At 36.7% G+C, this 19,713-nt stretch overlaps 2 protein-coding genes across 2 annotated transcripts; both read left to right on the top strand.

Moving 5' to 3' along the window:
* Positions 1–272: 272 nt before the first annotated feature.
* ttll6 (tubulin tyrosine ligase-like family, member 6) lies at positions 273–12,913 on the top strand. The gene is made up of 16 exons (XM_052112508.1): positions 273–382; positions 2,906–3,056; positions 4,586–4,770; positions 5,475–5,515; positions 5,636–5,754; positions 5,851–5,981; positions 6,086–6,242; positions 6,393–6,536; positions 6,654–6,739; positions 6,843–7,068; positions 7,631–7,809; positions 8,294–8,482; positions 8,622–8,772; positions 9,025–9,267; positions 11,671–11,956; positions 12,074–12,913. The coding sequence occupies exons 3-16, from the start codon at positions 4,598–4,600 to the stop codon at positions 12,316–12,318; spliced, it is 2,370 nt and encodes a 789-aa protein (XP_051968468.1). The 5' UTR covers positions 273–382; positions 2,906–3,056; positions 4,586–4,597; the 3' UTR covers positions 12,319–12,913.
* A 5,087-nt stretch (positions 12,914–18,000) lies between these two features.
* On the top strand, positions 18,001–19,024 carry hoxb8b (homeobox B8b). The gene is made up of 2 exons (XM_052112047.1): positions 18,001–18,412; positions 18,714–19,024. The coding sequence occupies exons 1-2, from the start codon at positions 18,001–18,003 to the stop codon at positions 19,022–19,024; spliced, it is 723 nt and encodes a 240-aa protein (XP_051968007.1).
* The last annotated feature ends 689 nt before the right edge of the window (positions 19,025–19,713 follow it).

Raw genomic sequence — 19,713 nt, 5'->3', positions numbered from 1 at the left:
TTTGTTTTTTAAGAAATAGAGACAAGTCTAAATTATTTTTTGTGGTAATCAATATTATGCCTCAAATGAGTTTAACTTGTATTGAACTCGGAATATTCCTTTAACAGTTAATCAGTTGCAAACCACGAATCGCACGCAGAACTGATTATACAAATAAAAACACTCCAGAGCCGGACCGAGAACCAATCAGAGATCACCAATGCGAGCGTGAATTGAGATTGGACAGGTTCCCTTGACCTCGTGCTCTCATCTCTGTGTTTCGAGAACACTTGGCAACATTGAGGCACGAGAAATCCGCTGACGTTTCCTTTTAAACAGCCATGAAAATCCGTGAACCTGCCCCCCGCTGACACCCGGCAGCCTTTGATAAATACAGCAACAGGTGCGTAACTTATTCCACTGGATTTAAGAGTGAGCTTAAATCAGTCTATTAACTGTAATTATTATTATTATTATTTGTAGGAATGTTAGCCGGTTAGCCAGCTTGCCAGTTTTTGAAAAGCGTCCCGTTGCCATGGCATTTGTAAAGAGAAAGTCGTGCGCTGACTTACAATGCAAGGAAATCAAGAACGCCATTATTTAAGTTCAGTAGGTCTTGTAAAATACTAGAGGTAGTTTAAAATATTTATTAAGGAATAATCTGTTAGTATGAATGTTGTCTAGGTAAAAAAAAAAAAAACTAAAAACAAAGTTGCATTAATACCTTCTGCTTTTAAAGTGGTTTAAATACTAATAAAAGTTACATTATTATTACAAATGGAGACTGCAAGTTATAGCCTACTATATTACTATAATCCAGGGTGTATTGGGGGAAAAAGGTAAAAAAAAAAAGTACATTACATTGTAAAAGTGTGTAATCAGAATAAAGGTGCTTTGTATGGATTATAATATAATTATGGATTACATTTTCATCAGTCATGACTTTAAAAGTGGCAAGGAGCATATTGCTATTTGCTTGTTTTTTTGAAGGGATTTTCTCTCCAATTTGGAATGCCCAATTCCCAATGCGCCCTAAATCCTCATGATGGTGTAGTGACTCGCTTCAATCCGGGTGGCAGAGGATGAATCTCAGTTGCCTCCATGTCTGAGACCGTCAATCCACGCGATTTATCTTGTGGCCTCGGAGACCTAGCGTACGGGGAGGCTTCACGCTATTCTCTGCAGTATCCATACACTCACTCCACATTAGAGAACCACATTATAGCGACCATGAGGTGGTTAACCCATGTGTCTCTATCCTTCCTAGCAACCGGGCCAATTTGGTTGCTTAGGAAGCCTGTCTGGATTCACTCAGCATGTCCTGGATTCAAACTCACGACTCCAGGTGTGGTAGTCAGCACCTTTATTTGCTGAGCTTGGGTAGAATGTAATGTACTTTTGAATGTTTTTCCCAATACACCCTGGATTATAGTAATATAGTAGGCTATAACTTGCATTCTCCATTTGTAATCATAGTGTAACTTTTATTAGTATTTAAACCACTTTAAAAGCAGAAGGTATTAATGCGCTTTATTTAATTTGTTTTACCTCGACAGCATTCAAACTAACAGATTATTCCTTAATAAATATTTTAAACTACCTCTAGCATGATTTCATGTTTAATCACATTTCATCATTAGTGCGAATTGGTACTTACATCTACAGGAATTGTTCACCCCAAAATTAAAATTCTCTCATCATTTACTCACCCTCATGCCATCACAGATGTGTATGACTTTATCTCTTCTGCTGAACAAAAAGTTTTTCAGGAGAATATTTCAGATACTGTATTAGATCCTCACAATGCAAGTGAATGGGTACCTACATTTTGAATCTCCAAAAGCAAATTAAGGCAGCATGAAATTAATCCATATGATTTCAGTGGCTAAATCTACATATTCAGAAGCGAAAAGATGGATGTGGGTGAGAAACAGATTAATATTTAAGCACTTTTTTACTATAAATTCTCCTCCCAATAGGTGGTGATATCCTTGAAGAATGTGAATTGCCAAAAACAAAAGAAGAAAGTGAAAGTGGAGATTGATAGTTAAAAAGGACTTAAATATTGATCTGTTTCTCAGCCACACTTATCATATCACTTCTGAAGACACAGATTTAACCACTGGAGTTTTATGGATTAATTTATGCTGACTTCATGTAATTTTTTGAGTTTCAAAGTTCTGGCCACCATTCACTTGGATTGTATGAACCTACAGAGCTTAATTTGTGTTCTGCAGAAGAAAGAAAGTCATACTTATCTGGCATGAGGGCAAGTAAATGATGAGAGCATTTTAAATTTGGAGGGAACTATCCTTTTAAAGAGAAAGTATTTATTTTTAGGATGTGTTCTACAAATCAATGTAAATGCTTGTAAATAGTATAAATTATACATTTAAACAAAAACAAAACTATATGTTCAAATATATATATTTGTTGATGGAATATATGAATTTTTACATTTTTTTTAATGTTACCATAATTATGAAAAACAATAATAATATACCTAGCAATATGTATTTTATAATTTGATTTTTAGAATACAATTTTCATAAAACAAATCAATAAATTATCTTAAAGTGATCTGATTAGATTTACTAAATATGTAATCTAAAGATTGTTATTTCTTTAAATTTTAGTTATGTGATTTGTAATCAGTACCAGATTACATTTCAGAAGTAATCTATACTGCTTATTTGTTTCAGCAGCCAGTCACTTTTCTAATCACTTTTGACAAGCATAGAGGATTATCTTTCTCCTCTGATTCGTACTCACCTCACGGCCTTCATTTTCATGTTCATGTATCAGGTTTAGGTCTCCTGTGTTTCTAATAGGTCACTTGATCTTAAGGTTTCAGTGTGTCAGTATGTAAGTATATCCAACTTGGGCCACACTGCACAGAAGAGGTGAATTTGTTCCTTTTTGTCAGGTATTACGTGGCAGTTCCCAGACAGACAGCTCGCATTGGGGAGGATGACAGCCTTCTGCTGGACAGACATTCTGAAGTGGTGTGGACAGAAGAATTTTCCATCTTAGAGGGTGGCGAGCAGCACTGCTGCCCTCTGTCTGCAGAGTATCAGGTTAGTGTGAAGTGCTCAATCAGTGAATAGAAAATGTAGATTTTATTGGATAAATGGATAGTTGGTTACATTTGTCCAATAGTGTCCTAAGGCCATTTATGTAATTCTTCTAACTAATTTCTTGCTATTCTTTGATGGATGATGTTGAAATTGCTCTCATTTAACATTTATTTATTATTTTATTCTTCTTCAAAATATATGGATCATTGATGAGGAAACCGATTAAAATCCAAATGACCATTTATGACCATTTTTGTAATATTCACAGTAGACTAAACTAAGCTTTTTTTTGTAATATTACCCACCAATAAGGTCTCAAGGTGGTTTCAATTGAGCTCAGGGCCAAGGGTTCATGGTCAGGATTATCCAGATCACTGGATCAGAATACAGTTACCCAGAGTCTGTTGGGATATCCCACTCCACCCTCTTTCTCTCTTCTAATTGAAACTTGCATTCAAATGTAACTTAATATGTTAATGAGATATTCTAAGTGATGTCATTTGGTGCTAGATGTGGTAGAAGGTTCTTAATACAAAATGGTCAATGTTGTAGGTTTTTAAATCAAATGTTTTTACCTACTGATATTGCCAAAATACTGAAAATGTGGTACAGTTTAAAGGAATATTGCGGGTTCAATACAAATTAAGCTCAATCGACAGCATTTGTGGCATTGTGTTGATTACCACAAAGATTCATTTAAACTCTCCTTATGTTTAAAAAAGCTAAATCATGGTTACTGTGTGAGGCACTTGCAGTGGAAGTGAATGGGGCCAATATTTTGAGGGTTTAAACACAGGAATGTGAAGTTTATAATTTTATAAAAGCACTTACATTAAATATGTATATATGTAAAACTTGTGTATTATTTGAGCTGTAAAGTTGTTTAAATTGTCGTTTTAGGGTTGGTTGACATTAAATCTTCATGGCAGCGAAGTTGTAAAATTAGCTATTACTTTACACAGAAAATGTTAGTAAGTGATTTTATTCAACTAAAATCATGTTAACACATATTGTCTTGTGGCTATACTTTTGAAACGTTCCATTTATTTTAACGTTTACTAATTGGCCACATTCACTTTTATTGTAAGTGCCTCATTGTAACCCAGATTTCTGTTTCTGACAAGTCTAAATAATTTTCTGTGGTAATCAACATTATGCCGCAAATGCAGTTGATTGAACTTAACCTGGAATATTCCTTTAACTATTAGGTGACAAACCCTTGTGATGTGGCATGATTCTTTGTTTTCTGCCACACTCTCCATTTGATTCACCTTGGTCTGTTTAGAATGGAATGTTGTTGACAGGAGAGGTACTCATCTGTGGAGGGAAATGAGGGCAGAAACATGATGCTTGGGCTTAGCATTTCGCCCTTCACAAGCGGCACTACTGAAATGGTTGATTGAGTTTCACAGTGGGGATGTGACATCACACAACAATATTAGATGTTTCAGGTCATACGTTTTTGAACAAAAGCATATTAATAAAACTGAAGTCTCTTTGCCTCGCTCTGTCTTCATCAAATATTTAAGCCTGTTCTCAAAATGGGGACACCAGCAGCGAACACAGATCCCATGGACTCAGCGAGTGAGGCATGCAGATGTGAGCCTGAGGCAGGCACAGAGGGAGAGGGCTGGGGAAGTGACACTCATGCAGAGCCCTGTAACACACCAATCCCTCAATCTGCAGTGACCAAGAAGAAAAAGAGAAGGAAGAAGTAAGACATTCCTATTTATTTACATAGCCTACATAATAATATATTACTGTTTGAGGTACAGGAGCTGCAGGATTAACTGTTGTTGTTATTAAATATGAAGTTTGGGAAGGTAAGGGGTGGTTCACAAAGGATACGTTCTTGCATTCATCTATGCTATATTTTAACTGTTTTTCTATATAAAGATAGACAACTATCTTGATGTCTATGTGCAAGATAATAACTTCAGTGTCTCGTATTGCACTTTTAAAACACTTTTAGTGAAATTATAGGGATAGATCACCTAAAATGAAAATTCTGCAATCATTTACTCACTCTTGTGTTGTTAGAAGCCTGTATGACTTTCGTTCTTCCATGAAACACAAAAGCAAATATTAGACAGAATATTAGGGGCTGACAACCTCAGTCACCATTCACTTTCACTTTTTGTCAAACTGGTTTGTAACAACATGAGGGTGAGTAAATGATGACAGAATTTTTCACTTCCGGTGAACAATTCCTTCAGCTGCAGTTCAACTTTTTAAAAAGTTTCTTGAGACACCTGCATTGTGTTCCAATCAATTGCGCTGTATCTAGCTGTTTGTAACTAAAGAACGTGTAATGGTTGCACAGCTCTTAAGTTCTAGATGTGAAGAGGATAACAAGGGAGTTTTTAAATTCCAGAATAATGCACAAGTCTGTCTGTTTGTCCTTTTTATCTCTTTCAGATGTCTGTGGATAAATCTCACCAACTGCAAATATGAGAGTGGTGAGTTTTTGGCTTATACTGAAATTTTCACTGTAAACACTGGTGGATATAGTTATCAAAATGACTAAACATGGGTGTCTATGCAGTCACATGCTCCGAGTGTCCTCTCCTCTTTTTAAGTGCACCGTGCTGCTCGCAGATATGGGTTACGAGAGGCTGCAGAGGGAGACGACTTTACCCTGTTTTGGACAGACTGCTCTGTCTCATTAGATAGGGTCATGGATATGAAGCGCTACCAGGTTTTCATCCTTCTCTTGTCGGAGTACCATTCAATTTCACTTATCCCCCTTTAAATTGTTTTACAAAATGTCACCGCTTCTATTGTCCCCACACAGAAAATCAACCACTTTCCTGGCATGAATGAAATCTGCCGGAAGGACTTGCTTGCACGAAACATGAACCGTATGTTGAAACTCTTTCCAAAGGAGTACAACATTTTTCCTCGCACATGGTGCCTCCCTGCAGAGTGAGTCTCTTCAAGGTTGACCATACAATTGAGCAAAACCCATTTTCGGAGGTGTCAAATAAAAATATATATTTTTTTTATTTCCCTCTCTCAATGTTCTTCAGTTACAGTGATTTCCAAGCTTATAACAGAGCCAAAAAGCACAAGACTTACATCTGCAAGCCAGACTCAGGTTGCCAAGGCCGTGGTATCTACCTAACCAAGTCAAGCAAGGACATTCAGCCAGGAGAAGACATGATCTGCCAGGTATATGTATCCAAGGTAAAACACTGTTCATGAGGTAACATCCACTAAATAAACTCTTTACTTTCCAGAAAACATTTTATGTTTATCATAATGCTCCAAAATTCCCTCAGAGAAATAAACACATGGAAAGACTTTGATTATATCTTATTGCCTTAATTTAAATAGCCTTTCATCATTGATGGATTCAAGTTTGACCTGCGCATATATGTGCTAGTAACCAGCTGTGACCCCTTCCGTGTCTTCATATACAATGATGGACTAGTCCGTTTCTGCACCACTCAATACAATGAGCCAACTGGCAGCAATTTGGTAAGAGGCACTAAAGATACTGAAATGTTGCTTGTATAAAAATACTGACTCTAAATTAAGTTTCCTTCATTCTTTTCACTTTTTTTTATACCTTTTTATGCAACTTGTCATCTCCAGGAGGATGTTTGCATGCACTTAACCAACTATGCCATCAATAAGCATAGCGAAAACTTTGTACGAGACGAAGACACAGGAAGCAAACGGTAATCTATATGTTCTCAGATTTTGTGTTCATCTGTTGTTCTTGGAAACTTTGTTGTTATTATAAATTTTTTTATTTTATTTCTTGCCATTTTGTCCTCATAGGAAACTCTCCAGCTTCAAGAAGCACATGGAAACCATGAGCTATGATGCAGAGAAGATGTGGGCAGACATCGAGGATGTCATTATTAAGACACTAATATCAGCTCACCCCATTCTCAAACACAATTACCACACCTGCTTCCCCAACCATGCATCTGGCAGCGCTTGCTTTGAGATCCTGGGCTTTGATGTGCTACTGGACCATCGGCTTAAACCTTGGCTTCTTGAGGTTTGAGCTCCTTTTGTGGCTTGTTTTGGTTTTTCTTCTCTTGATAGCATTTTCTTTGGTAACACTTAACAATAAGATTCTTTTTTTAAATATTAGTAAATTCATTATGTATCATGAACAATATTTTAACTGGATTTAATAATCTTGATACTTTTTTATGTAAAAAATACAATTGTTCATTGTTTATGTTAATGTTAATGTATACAACTTTTAATTAGGGGCCCAAGCAATGAAGGTGTTGGAACCCTATTTTATTTGTACTGTTTTCTTATTATTATTTAAAAAATTGTAATTGTGTGTTGAAATTAACATTTACCTAGATTAATAAATGCTGAATTGTTCCCTGATAGTTTATGATAACTAATGTATTTGTCTAATGTTACCTAACACAACCATTTTGTAAAGTGTTACTGTGTTTTTAACAGGCCACCCTAAATTCAGTGTAAATCCTTTTTATTCACATCCGACTTCCTGATAAAACTAAAGTTAAGTAATTGACTTTCACATACTAGCTATCTGCCATTGCTTTTGCACATTGCAGTTTTTAAAATTGTGTGTTTAGGTCAACCATTCCCCCAGCTTCACCACAGACTCCCGTTTGGACCGGGAGGTGAAGGATGGCCTGCTGTATGACACTTTAGTGTTGATTAACCTGGGGGCCTGTGACCGCAGAAAAATCACAGAGGAGGAGAAGCGTCGGGTAAAAGAGAGACTCCAGCAGAACCGCTCTAGAGAGGCCAGGTACCACACAGCACATAGACAGACCACATCCACACTTAAACATAGTACTGTGGTTTTATAATGACTGTTTATTAACCTACATCCTTCAAAAACAGGAATGAATAACTACTCTAAATCATGGCTGTGCTTTAAGCCGTGCATTAAAATTCTGTCATTATTTACTCACTCTAATGTATTCCGTGGAACACAAAAGGAGATGTTAGGCAGAATGTTAGCCTCAGTCACCATTCACTTTCATTGTATGGTCAATAAAATGGAATGGTGACTGAAGCTAACATTCTGCCTAACATCTCCTTTTCTGTTCCACAGTAGTAAAAGAAGTCATATGGGTTTTAAACAACATGAGGGGGTAGTTAATGATGACAGAATTTAAACTTTTGCTTGAACTCACTCTTTAATTGTGTAATTTACTCCATATATGTAAGCTCACATATTACTCCAGAGGCTTAGGAGAGTTACTGCCATGTGTGTTGTATGTTTTTAGGAGTGAGGAGCTTCGCCAGTCACAGGCTGCTAGTATGGAGCAGATGCAGAGATATGAGGCAAAACACATGGGTGGATTCCGACGGATCTTCCCTCGAGAGGGAGGCGAAAAATATGACAAGTATTTTCAACACAGCATCTCTCTCTTCCAGGAGACTGCAGCCTCCAAAGCCAGGGAGGAGTGTGCCAGGTATGCACAAATTGCCTATATTTTTGATGATTAATATAGTTACACTTAATACAAAATACACTTACAGTAACACAGCTACACTTAATTTTAAACAGCACCATTGTGAGGAAAATGTAATGCAAAATGTGTATGTCTGTAGGCAACAGCTGCAGGACTTGCGTTTGAAGCAGGAACAGAAAGAACGAGACAAGAAGGGATCACATAAACAGGATCTTCAAGGTGAATCTGCTGGAGAAAGATCAAAACCAAGAAGAATTCCAGTTCAGCCCACACACCTTAAGCCTAATCCTGTGAGTCTTTCTAATTCAGCCTGCATGATTTTGTATGCCTACAATAAAACTTGTTTCTCTTGAATTTAATCTCATTTTGTAATTGATGCTTATACAATTATTTTGAATAGATGCATAACTTCTTTCCTTGACTAACAAAACACAATTCTTTTGACCAACCAGCAGAGGGAGCCTGTTGTCTAAGTTTCATTATAACAACTCTCAAAAAACTTGTAACTTATGAGTTTAATTTGGTGCAATTCCTTTCCCTAGCTGCCAACTATGCTGGAGCATCTCCCCTTGAGGGATGGCACACCTGTTGCTCTTGACCTATTAGAGGAAGAGGAGGAGGCAAAGAGAGTCAGTGAGCTTCAACAAAGAGAGACTCTGCTGCTGAACATGGGTGTGGTTAACCAGGTGCACCAGCTACTGCAAAGTGCCAATTACCCTACTGAACCAATCAAGCACTCATATGAACAAGCCTGCTTTCCCCCGCACTGTAGACATGACCACAAGGTATGTAAAAACAAAACAAAAAAGGGCAAATAAATAAATAAAAAAAGAGTTAAAGCTATGCATTTTAAAACACACGAGAGGTGGAAAACATTAGGGAAATACTCTTTAGCAAATTGCTTGCAATGATACTTGAGTACAGGGACAAAACTGAACAGTTTGTTTAAAAGTTTAAATGTGTGTGTCAAGGAATTGTTTTGGATTTATATGTTTGGAGATTAACATGTTCAGAGGCAGAGGCGTAGAATCCAGGGGGGATGTTTTTATTATTGGGTGCCCCCCCCCCAATAAAAAAATAAGTACAACCCCATATGTTCAAGCAAAATCTACGTGGTATTCATCGATATTTGGGTGCAATTCCATCAGAATGTGAGTTTTAAATATAATAAAAAAATAATGGGTAAAATTTGTATTATTTCTATTGAGAGTATAGGATGTTTCAAACTGATTTACAGCTTCATCTACTAAATTGTCACCATGGTCAGACTGTTGGTTTTGACAAATGTAACCTATTTTTGCCTGTCCCACATGTACTAAACTCAGTAGCCTTTTTTATATAAAAAAAAAATTTAAATAAAAAAAATCTCAAACAATTTCTGTGTTGAAATTGAAATAGAGTATATACTTATACATTATATATATATATATGTGAGCTATAAACTCACACAGAGCAAAGTGTGGAAAGAGGACCTTCAGAATGAAGGCTAACTTTGATTAAAAAATAATTCATAAAAATCTGACAGTTTTGACATAAAGAGGTATATATTTTTTGGCAGATGCTTTTTTTTTTTACCCTGGTGCAAATAATGGTATATGCCATTTACTCCCCAGTGCAAATAGTGGCAGATATTATTTGCACCCATCCCTGTTGCAAATAGTGGCAGATATTATTTGCACCCATCCCTGTTGCAAATAGTGGCAGATATTATTTGCACCCATATTTAAATACTAACATGCAGTATATGACCCTAACCAACTGCAGTGTGTTTATTTAGAGTCCCACAGATGCACTACATTAACCCCTAAACCTAAACTTAACCTTCCCTTAAATAACCTGTTTTACTACAGTAACCATTTTCACTGCGGTATTTTGTTGTAATTTTACAGTAACTTCAAAATTAACATGGTTACTATATTAACAACATATTAATGTAGTATCACCATGGTTAATTGCGTTATAACTATGGTTTCTGCCAAAAAAAACATGGCTACTACAATATTACTACAGGAATACAGTGATGCAATCTACACACAAGCTATGCCGAGCCGTGTGATTGACAGACCCCGCCTCCAGATCAAACTGTTCTCAACACTCATCGACATTCATCGTGATAAATCACTGTGATGAAATCAACATTTATATATTTGGTTTATCTATTATTTGAAGTAGTGTTAAAGGTGATATTACATGTGGAAATTGGAGGGGGAAAACAGAGGATTCAGACCGCGGTCACTAGTACAACAGTACACATTCACACACCATCTTTACATGGCACACCACTGCAGCGACAGCTATTGTCTTGTTTGTCGTATATTCCTGGGGTTTCAGCAGACTTTAGGGGTGCAAATAGCTGCTATTTACACCGGGCAGCAATTTTTTTTTTTACATTAGCCTCTTCCTTCTCAGAATATAGCAATATGGTTTATTTATGATTCAAGATATACATCTTTATACTCTGTTTAATTAATTCTATATTTTCTGTTATTTTCTTTATGCATCTTTTACAATTTTTTTGCTTAATATATTTCAATCCTTATGAAGTATTGAGTTGTATAAGGACAGGTGGTTTCGTTAATAGTAAGTGATAATGTAATGTCATAATTTCCATATGAATAATAATAATAATAATAAAATAAAGATATAATAAAATGTGTAATTTTTGTTAAAACAATATAGGGATCATCTCTGATTTATTTTTGAAACAGTATTGATGTGATTTTAAAAACCTAAACTAAAAGTTGCAGGACTAAATGGTAAATGGTAAATGGTAAATGGTAAATGGTCTGCACTTATATAGCGCTTTTTTCTAACCTCAGAGGTTACCAAAGCACTTTACACTGTGTCCCAATCACCCATTCACACACACATTCATACACCAATGGTGGCAGAGCTGCCATGCAAGGCGCTAACCTACCATTGGGAGCAACTTGGGGTTCAGTGTCTTGCCCAAGGACACTTCGGCATGTGGAGTCGTGTGGGCCGGGATTAGCAGCCGACCCGCTCTACCACCTGAGCCACAGCCGCCCCATTTGTAAACTAAACTAAAGTTGTGGGACATGTTTTGAACGGACAATTTTGGACAGTTATCAAATGTTTGTGCCTTGAATGTCTGCTTAATGTTACTGTAGTGGTGTACTAATGGTGTACATCCATAGTTCTCTTGATACATTACTGTCTCTTCCCAGTTGGACTCCCTTGCAGAGATTTCATGGAGGCAGAAGAACCTTTGCACTATGATGCATCAGCAGGTGTCTACAAATGCCAAACCCTATCTGCAGTATGTGCATTCCCAGCCGCTGCAAAATAGAAAGCCCTGGCCCTCCCTGGAACAAGCGTTGCTCCAGCCGGTCCAGACTGAGCCAGGTGGTTTGAAACACTGTGCAGTGGAGGAAATGGCAGCATCAAATACAGAGCACCAGGCATCTTCTATTCTAACTAAGGGTGCAAGTGTTCAGCGGATACCTTGGACAAGTGAATAGCTTTTTGAGTCCTCTGTTTTTTGGTTATTTCATTCCATATCATAAAACTACAGAAGGAATTCTTCATAGGAAATAACACTTCTTTCCTTTTGTCCACTCTGCTTCACAGTAAATGGCTCTTTCACTTGGCGTCAGGGCAGTATGAGCTCCTCTTTGGCTGAGTCAAGAACAAGAGCATCAATGTTAGGAGTGCCTCCACTCATTCCAGGACGACTGCAGGCTGCCAAGATGTTCCATGACCCCAAAGCTCTGTACATAATTTCCACCCCTGCTCCCCTTGTACCGAGACCGCACCTCTCCCACACCCTTCGCAGGGTCCCTCGCAGAGTTGCCCCACATGAGCAAGGCCACTGACACAGGACTTGTCCTTGCTCAACATGACCAAGTGCTCAAAAGTGAAAAAGTGAAATCTGAACTTGTGCGTTCACTACCTGTCTTCCATACTTGAAATTTAAAATATCTCTTTTTCAGTTTAAATTAAAGCCATTTCTCAGTTTTTGTGAATTAATTTTTTCCTTCAATTTGGTTACAGTTACAAGGTCTTGAAAAATGATTTTGGGCAATGCAATGGACTTGTGCCTCCTGTAAGTAACCATATATGCTTTTTCCTAGTATGCATCCTTAGTTTAATACAAGCTATAAATCAATGACTTGAATACAAATGAATGTGAACATGCGTTCATCCTTTTTACTTTATACAGCATTTGTAAGCTGAAATGTTTTGTCTTGACTTAAAGTGTTGCACTGAGCCAATGTGAGCATTTAAAAAGCTCTCCTCCTGAAAATTGTGTTTTGTTTTTAATGCCTGAATTTTGCCTGATATTATTTACATCCCCATCTCCAAAAACGTTGGGACAGAATGAGAATTGCTAAAGTAGTGATTTGTAAATGATAATCACCCTTTGCTATGTTGAAATCACAACAACTACACATTATATGGTGTTTTACCTTGTGAATTTCGTTATTTTTGAAAATGTACAGTAATTTCAAATCAGATGATTGCAACATGTTACAAAAAAGTTGAGGCAGTTGAGTGTTTACCACAGTGAAACATCAACATTTCTTCTAAAAACACTTCAGCATTTGGGCATGAAGACACAAGTTTGTTAAGTTTAGAAAGTGGAATTTTCCCTATTCACATTTGTATGGGGTGCGTCATAATGCGCCACACATTCTCAGTTGGAGATGGTCAGGTCTGCAGGCAGGCCAATCCAGCACCCGCACTCTCTGTTAGCCTATTAATAATAATATCTAGGATTTAGATGTAGCTCATTTATTTTGTCTTCCTCTGACCTTTATTTAACACAGAAAAACTCCCATCTCTTGCTGTTTTAATTGCCTACCTTTTTTTCTTGAATGATTAAATGCTCTGTTCTGTCATCATTATTGCTAGTGTCCCATCTGCAGCTGTTGCTTAAAGTCCCTATTATTTTGTTTCCATTCCACATCTGTAAACTCCTTTAAGGACAACCTGTCTTTACTTCATAGTACTGGCATCCATGTGTCTGTCTAGATTTGAGGAGGAATGGGCATGAGGCAAATTCATAAATTCAGGCTATGCTTCTAATTATTTCTTTGCTGAGTAGTGTGCATAACACAAGAAGAAAGCTTTTCTGGTATATTTTCTTTTATATCTCAACAAAGCAAAAATGACAATTACATTTTTTGGTGCCATTCTCACTTTCTCAGTCTTTCTCCGCTTCTTCAGAACGCAACGACTGATGCTCTTTGCATGTGGAGTAGTTTTGTTTGGAATTCATGTAATGCACATGCAAACAAACATTGTATCGGATTGCAAAGTTTAGGAGACATACAAACGGTACATACGAAAATTAGGCCAGTGCATGTAAACAGTGACGTCTGAGGGATCTGAGATTACGCACATTTAGAAGTGGTTTTCGATTCCTTGAAACTTTTAACTATATTGTGCATCGTGCACACATAGACATCAAAGGTGGCTTGAGTACCTGTCCTTTTTCTTCCGAGAAAAAATATATTTGTTTAAATAATATATATATATATATATATATATATATATATATATATATATATATATATATATATATATATATATTCCTGTTTGTGCACAGCTTCCCTGTCAAACAACTATTTATTGAATAAATAATCAAAACATCAGGTCAGGACTTTGTTGAGTTCTGATGCCCTCCCTCCCCTTCTCCGTGCAGCACACATTGACACATTAGACACACACAGACAGGCAGACAGACAGGCAGCAGTCCCTCCCTGCTCATATACCAGTTGTGTTTTTGTTGGCTTGTGTGGCGGTGAGTGGTGATGAACAAAATACTAAGCTACCAGTGCCTCGACTTTACAGCTAATTAGCCAAAAGACAAATATTTAACTTGTGTCTTGTTATCATGCACGACTCATGAGCTACTAGCTAATATAATAAGTTAGCTAAAGTTTAGCTAAGGTAATATATCATGGCCAGCAGGCTAATGTACTGTACTTAATGACACTACAAGTGAATACAGTAAAATTTGTGTCTAATAATGTCATCACAATCACCACATTAATATGCAAATTAGGCATTAACTAATTAAAATGCGCTAATTTGCATACATTTGACAAGGCACTGCAAGTGAATAGGATAAACAAAATAACTAAACATATCACCCATAAAGCATGGTGTATTCTAATAACACCAAAATAAATAAAAGGATGCCTTGTGCAAAAGGATGTATTGCAATTTGTGTAAACAAATTATTTGTGAAACTATGTCCTTCTCCTTGCAGTCATTTATTCTAAATATATACTTGAAACTAGTAGCATTGAAAACATGCACATTGTGGCATAGTTTCCTTTGCTGTTGCCTGCTCTTGTGATAAACCCAGTGAATACAAAAGAAGACCATGTTCTCTGTGTGAACTGGTTATTTTGTAGAAATCTGTTGAGTATGAAACAATTGCGTTAGTGTGAGGGAATTAAAATAAATTGGTAAGAAAGTCAGAGATGCGTTAATATATTTAACGTTGTGTTTAAAAAATAATATACATTTTATAATTATGAGAAGTGCCATGTTTTTCCCACTTGAGCCCCTGCCCCCCAAAATGTCTGTGCACGTCCCTGTTGTGCACTGTACACACAAACCTTCCAATTTGTCTTTGGGGAACATTGTTCTCAAACTGCTGGATAATTTGCAGAAACATCTGTTGGGAAATTGACAAGTCTCGAATGTTCTTTGCTCTTGAAGGACAAGGCTGTTTTTGGAGGCTCCTTATATACTATGACATGATTGCCTCACCTGTTTAACATCTCCTGTTTCACATCGCCTTGTTATTCAACTTGTCAAATTGTTATTAGTCTTAAATTGCCCCTGTCTCAACGTTTTTGGAGCGTGTTGCAATCGACAGATTTAAACTTACTGTACATTAAAAAATTAAATTCACAGGGTAAAACATCATATATTGTGTATCTGTAGTGTTTTCAATTTAGCAAAGGGTGTATATAGGCTAATTTACAAATCACTACTTTTTGTTATTTGTTTTATTAGCATTTTTCATACTTTCCCAACGTTTTCGGAATTTTGGTTGTACATGGGATTTGCAAAATAAGTACATAAAGTGTATCCTAAGTTTGTCCATGTTTCCATAAAAAAGTAATTTAGACCGTGCTTTCAGAAATGCAAAGTATAAAACTCAACGGCACGTTTCCTCAGAACATTGTTATGTGGTAAACGTTCGTAGCTATAGTAACGAGAGACTCGGGCCACTTTAAGTCCATTTGTTTTCCTTTCTTCTTTTTTTAATCATTTTTTAGGATTTTGTATTTATTTTTTTAATCCTAGAGACGATATTAATGCAGTTAAAACAAAACAAAAATCTGATTAACTGTTCTGTACATTTCACAAAATGTCAAATATATAATGTTAATTTATACTAAGAATACTGCAATAATCCTCTCAATTCCTCTTTTTGTGCTTTTTCCTATGACATGCATCAGAATGGCAGTCTCCAAGTAATTGCATATTGCCTCAAAACAGACCTAAGGATTGACCAAGTGTCTCCATACAAGCCTATACAGAGTTATTTTCTAATCTAATGCTTTAATCTAGGCCTTTTTTATCGTATGAAACCCTGAAAAAGTCACACTGATTTCGTTTACTAAACTCCGTAACGTCTAATAACTTTTCAGCAGTCTTATATGGGAATAACGACATAACGTTGATTTTAAGAGCGCGGTAAGAAAGTTTACACCATTTTTTTCAATTGAATAAATCCCCAAAATTTCCACGTTTGTTGTAATCGAACAAAACACAAAACAATCTAATTAAAAACACATTTATGTAATAATTTCCCTAATTGCGCCCAAAATACAGTGAACGCAGTGTGTAATAAATGCACTCATTTGCAGCACTGTAACCTTATGTAACCTAATTTTACACTTTGTTTGGAAAACGCTTTAATTTGAGTTATTAATTTTATAATTTACTTTGTGTAATGAAGATGGAAATTATTTCAGATATAAACCGTTTCACTCATTTATTCCAAAAGAAAGAAAAAAGCTATATTGTTGAATCCAATGCTTCCAAATAAGTAGCACATTAAAGGCTTATTATATAGACGAGTATCATAATAACAATGCAATATTACCCTACATTGAGAACAAATTAACTAATAAATTAGTTCTCTGTAAACTGTAAAAAGCGAGCAGATGTTTTAAAACAATAAGCTAATAATTATAATGTCGCTTTTTGCAGGTAGGCTTATGTAGTGAAATAAAGGGAAAATAAACTGAAGTTGTCTTGACAGAGTAAGATGTAATAACGCATAACATGGAGGCAGTAAAATCTAAGTAGTTGTTATCTGGTCGTAATAACTGTTAAATTAAAGCAACTGTGGTATAAAAACATCTTGCATCTGTTCAGCTCTGCGATATTTGGTTTCTCATTTTCCCCAGAAAATTACTTTCCATGTTCTGCTCACCTTTTCTCCACAGTAAAAAAAATAATAAAATAAAATAATAATTATAATGAAAACTTATGTTCTAAATGTTTATATAATAATGTTTATATTAGATAATAAAAATACAAAGGTAAAATATATGTACATGAAATATGTTTATTTAATGTTATTCTGTGTGAATTAATGAATTAAGAGTAATAATACATTATTAATCAATCAGTCGGGGGAAATCAAGTTCCTTGTCGTCTAAATCGACCACACGATGGCAGTGTTACTCTGGAGGTCCACTCAGTCAAATCTGCAGAGATACGATCTGCTTTACAAAATAAATAAAAAATATCAATAATAAATTGATTAATTTAAACAATATTGACATTACATTTATTTATAATATCATTACACTTGTAATTCCCAAATAAAATGATTGCGAAACAATAATTTCCAAAATAGCCTATTAAAAAGACCATCTCTCTCACATTATCTCAAGATGCAAAGAGAGATATAAAGATTATAGGGTCTATGTTCTTAGCTTCTCTATAAATGGGTTATCGGATTAAAAACAGGGTGTAACATTCAATTATATGGCGAGGACACACATATAATCATCACACCATAAACATGTGTCTTTTAATCACATGATGTGCCTGAATAAATCTTTCGTAACTCGAAAAAACTACATTCTAAAGCTTTCGATATGTTTGCTCTTGGCTGGCACGGAAAAGGTTTACCCCCTCCCTCAAAATAACTCCCTTTCTCATCTCTCCTTCTCACTCTCTTCTGCTCTATCACAAGAACGCGCTTTGTCTGTTTGGGGATGGCGAGGCCATTCGTTGATATAAGGAATCAATAGCTTACGACTATGTAAGAAATGCAACTCATTATCAAAGAGAGTGAAAAAGAAATCTATTTATTGCTCGAGGACCCTCACTAAGGAGTCATGTGGGTGCCACTACGGATTAATTAGTTAAAAATCGGTTTGCCGTTAATATTTACGATTTTTTACGCATAGGCTACAGCAGTTTCCAACTGGATGAATTTATTTTTATTGCTGTAGTAAATCTGCATTGCTTAAACCAAATTGTTCAACCTTTTTATTTTTCATATGGAAGCAATGAGTTCTTACTTCGTCAATTCCCTCTTCACTAAATTTAAAGCGGGTGATTCTCTGCGCTCCAACTACTATGAGAGCTCAGGGTATGCGCAGGATCTTGGAGGCAGACCATCTGTGCTGTACGGTCACAATACAGGATCTTCTTTTCACCATACGGCTCAGTTCCCGGAACTCTACCACCACGGTACATCATCCTTCTCCCAGCAGAACCCGTGCGCAGGACCGTACCCTGGAGAAGCCACGGGAAACATCTCAGTGCAGGACACTTTACAGAGACAGTATTACTTTTGCGCAGCAGATGCGGATTTTGCGCAATTTGGGGATAGTAGTTTAAAGGTAAACAGTCTCAGGGATGACTTCGAAAGTGCGGAGCCGTGTACAGCGCAGCTCTACCCATGGATGAGACCACAAGGTAAGATGAGAGAAAAGAAACACCTCCAGCTACTATGTCCCCACATAAAACACTATAAACAATTGTAGGCCTACTTATTACCCCCCAATTAAACGCTTTATGGCACCTATAGATTACTGAGGAATTAACACCCCTTGAGAAACTCTGAACTGCTCCTTATACGACATTGTTTAATGGCAATGAATTGGACTGTGTGGGTTTTTAATACTTTATTTGCAAATATTTAACAGAGAGACAATATTTTTAAAGATCAAACTCTGATTGATTTAATCTGAAAAAGGCCCATCTTCTTTTTCCACAGCTACCGGCCGGAGAAGGGGACGACAGACCTACAGCCGCTACCAGACGCTGGAACTGGAGAAGGAGTTTCTGTTCAATCCCTACCTGACCCGCAAGCGGCGCGTCGAAGTGTCTCATGCGTTGGCCCTCACCGAGAGACAGGTGAAGATTTGGTTCCAGAACAGGCGCATGAAGTGGAAAAAAGAACACAACAAAGACAAGTTTCCAAGCTGCAAAGCGGAACAAGAGGAAATAGAGAGACAAGAGCAAGAGGACAGCCGGGTATCAGAGAAAAACACATCAGAAGAAGAGGACTCCTCCGAGAAAGCTTAAATAAGACTTTCAGCAAGTCTAAATTGTCAGTTGACTATAAAAGTGAGCATTGGATCAATCAACTGTAACTGAGATGTCGATACGCAAATGCAATTTTCAAGATTACTGCAGTCCAACACAAAGCCAATTAAATGGGCCTATTCCATCTCTGAATTACTTCAGTTTATGAGGCACTTTTGGTTCAGTGGATGTTGAGCCACGATGTTAAACGAAAAGAGTGATTATGTGTGTTTAGTGTCCTGTGTTTGAATGAAGCCATCTCAAATCTGTCCTCGAGCAGATTAACTACTGCTCTTGAGGTCACTGTTGAGGGCATTTGAGGCAATGCTGTATGTCTATATCACTTTCATTTCTTCAAATCAGTGGGAGTCATCCACGATATTCGTTCTCTTCAGTAACTCTGTAATCCTGTACAATAGGGTGACATCTGTGTTTAAGGAATCAGCGTTAGTGAGTGCATTGCTGTATATGAAAACGCACTTGTTTACTGCTCTTCAACCGAACTACCAAATCTCTGTTATTGCTTCAATCATTTGATGTATATCCATGTGCTATGCTTCCCCAAGAAGGGGATGGATAAAACGCACAATGTTATTTTGCAAAGTGTTTGTGTTCATATTTGATATTCCAGTTTGGTGGAAGGAAGCACTGTTCTGTTGTATTTTCCATTGTTATTAACTGGAAGTGGT

This window comes from Xyrauchen texanus, chromosome 40, assembly GCF_025860055.1.
Source record: "Xyrauchen texanus isolate HMW12.3.18 chromosome 40, RBS_HiC_50CHRs, whole genome shotgun sequence".
Classification (NCBI taxonomy): Eukaryota; Metazoa; Chordata; class Actinopteri; order Cypriniformes; family Catostomidae; genus Xyrauchen; species Xyrauchen texanus.
Note: the sequence above shows the minus strand (reverse complement) of the source record. Positions and strands in the feature narration are given on the sequence as shown.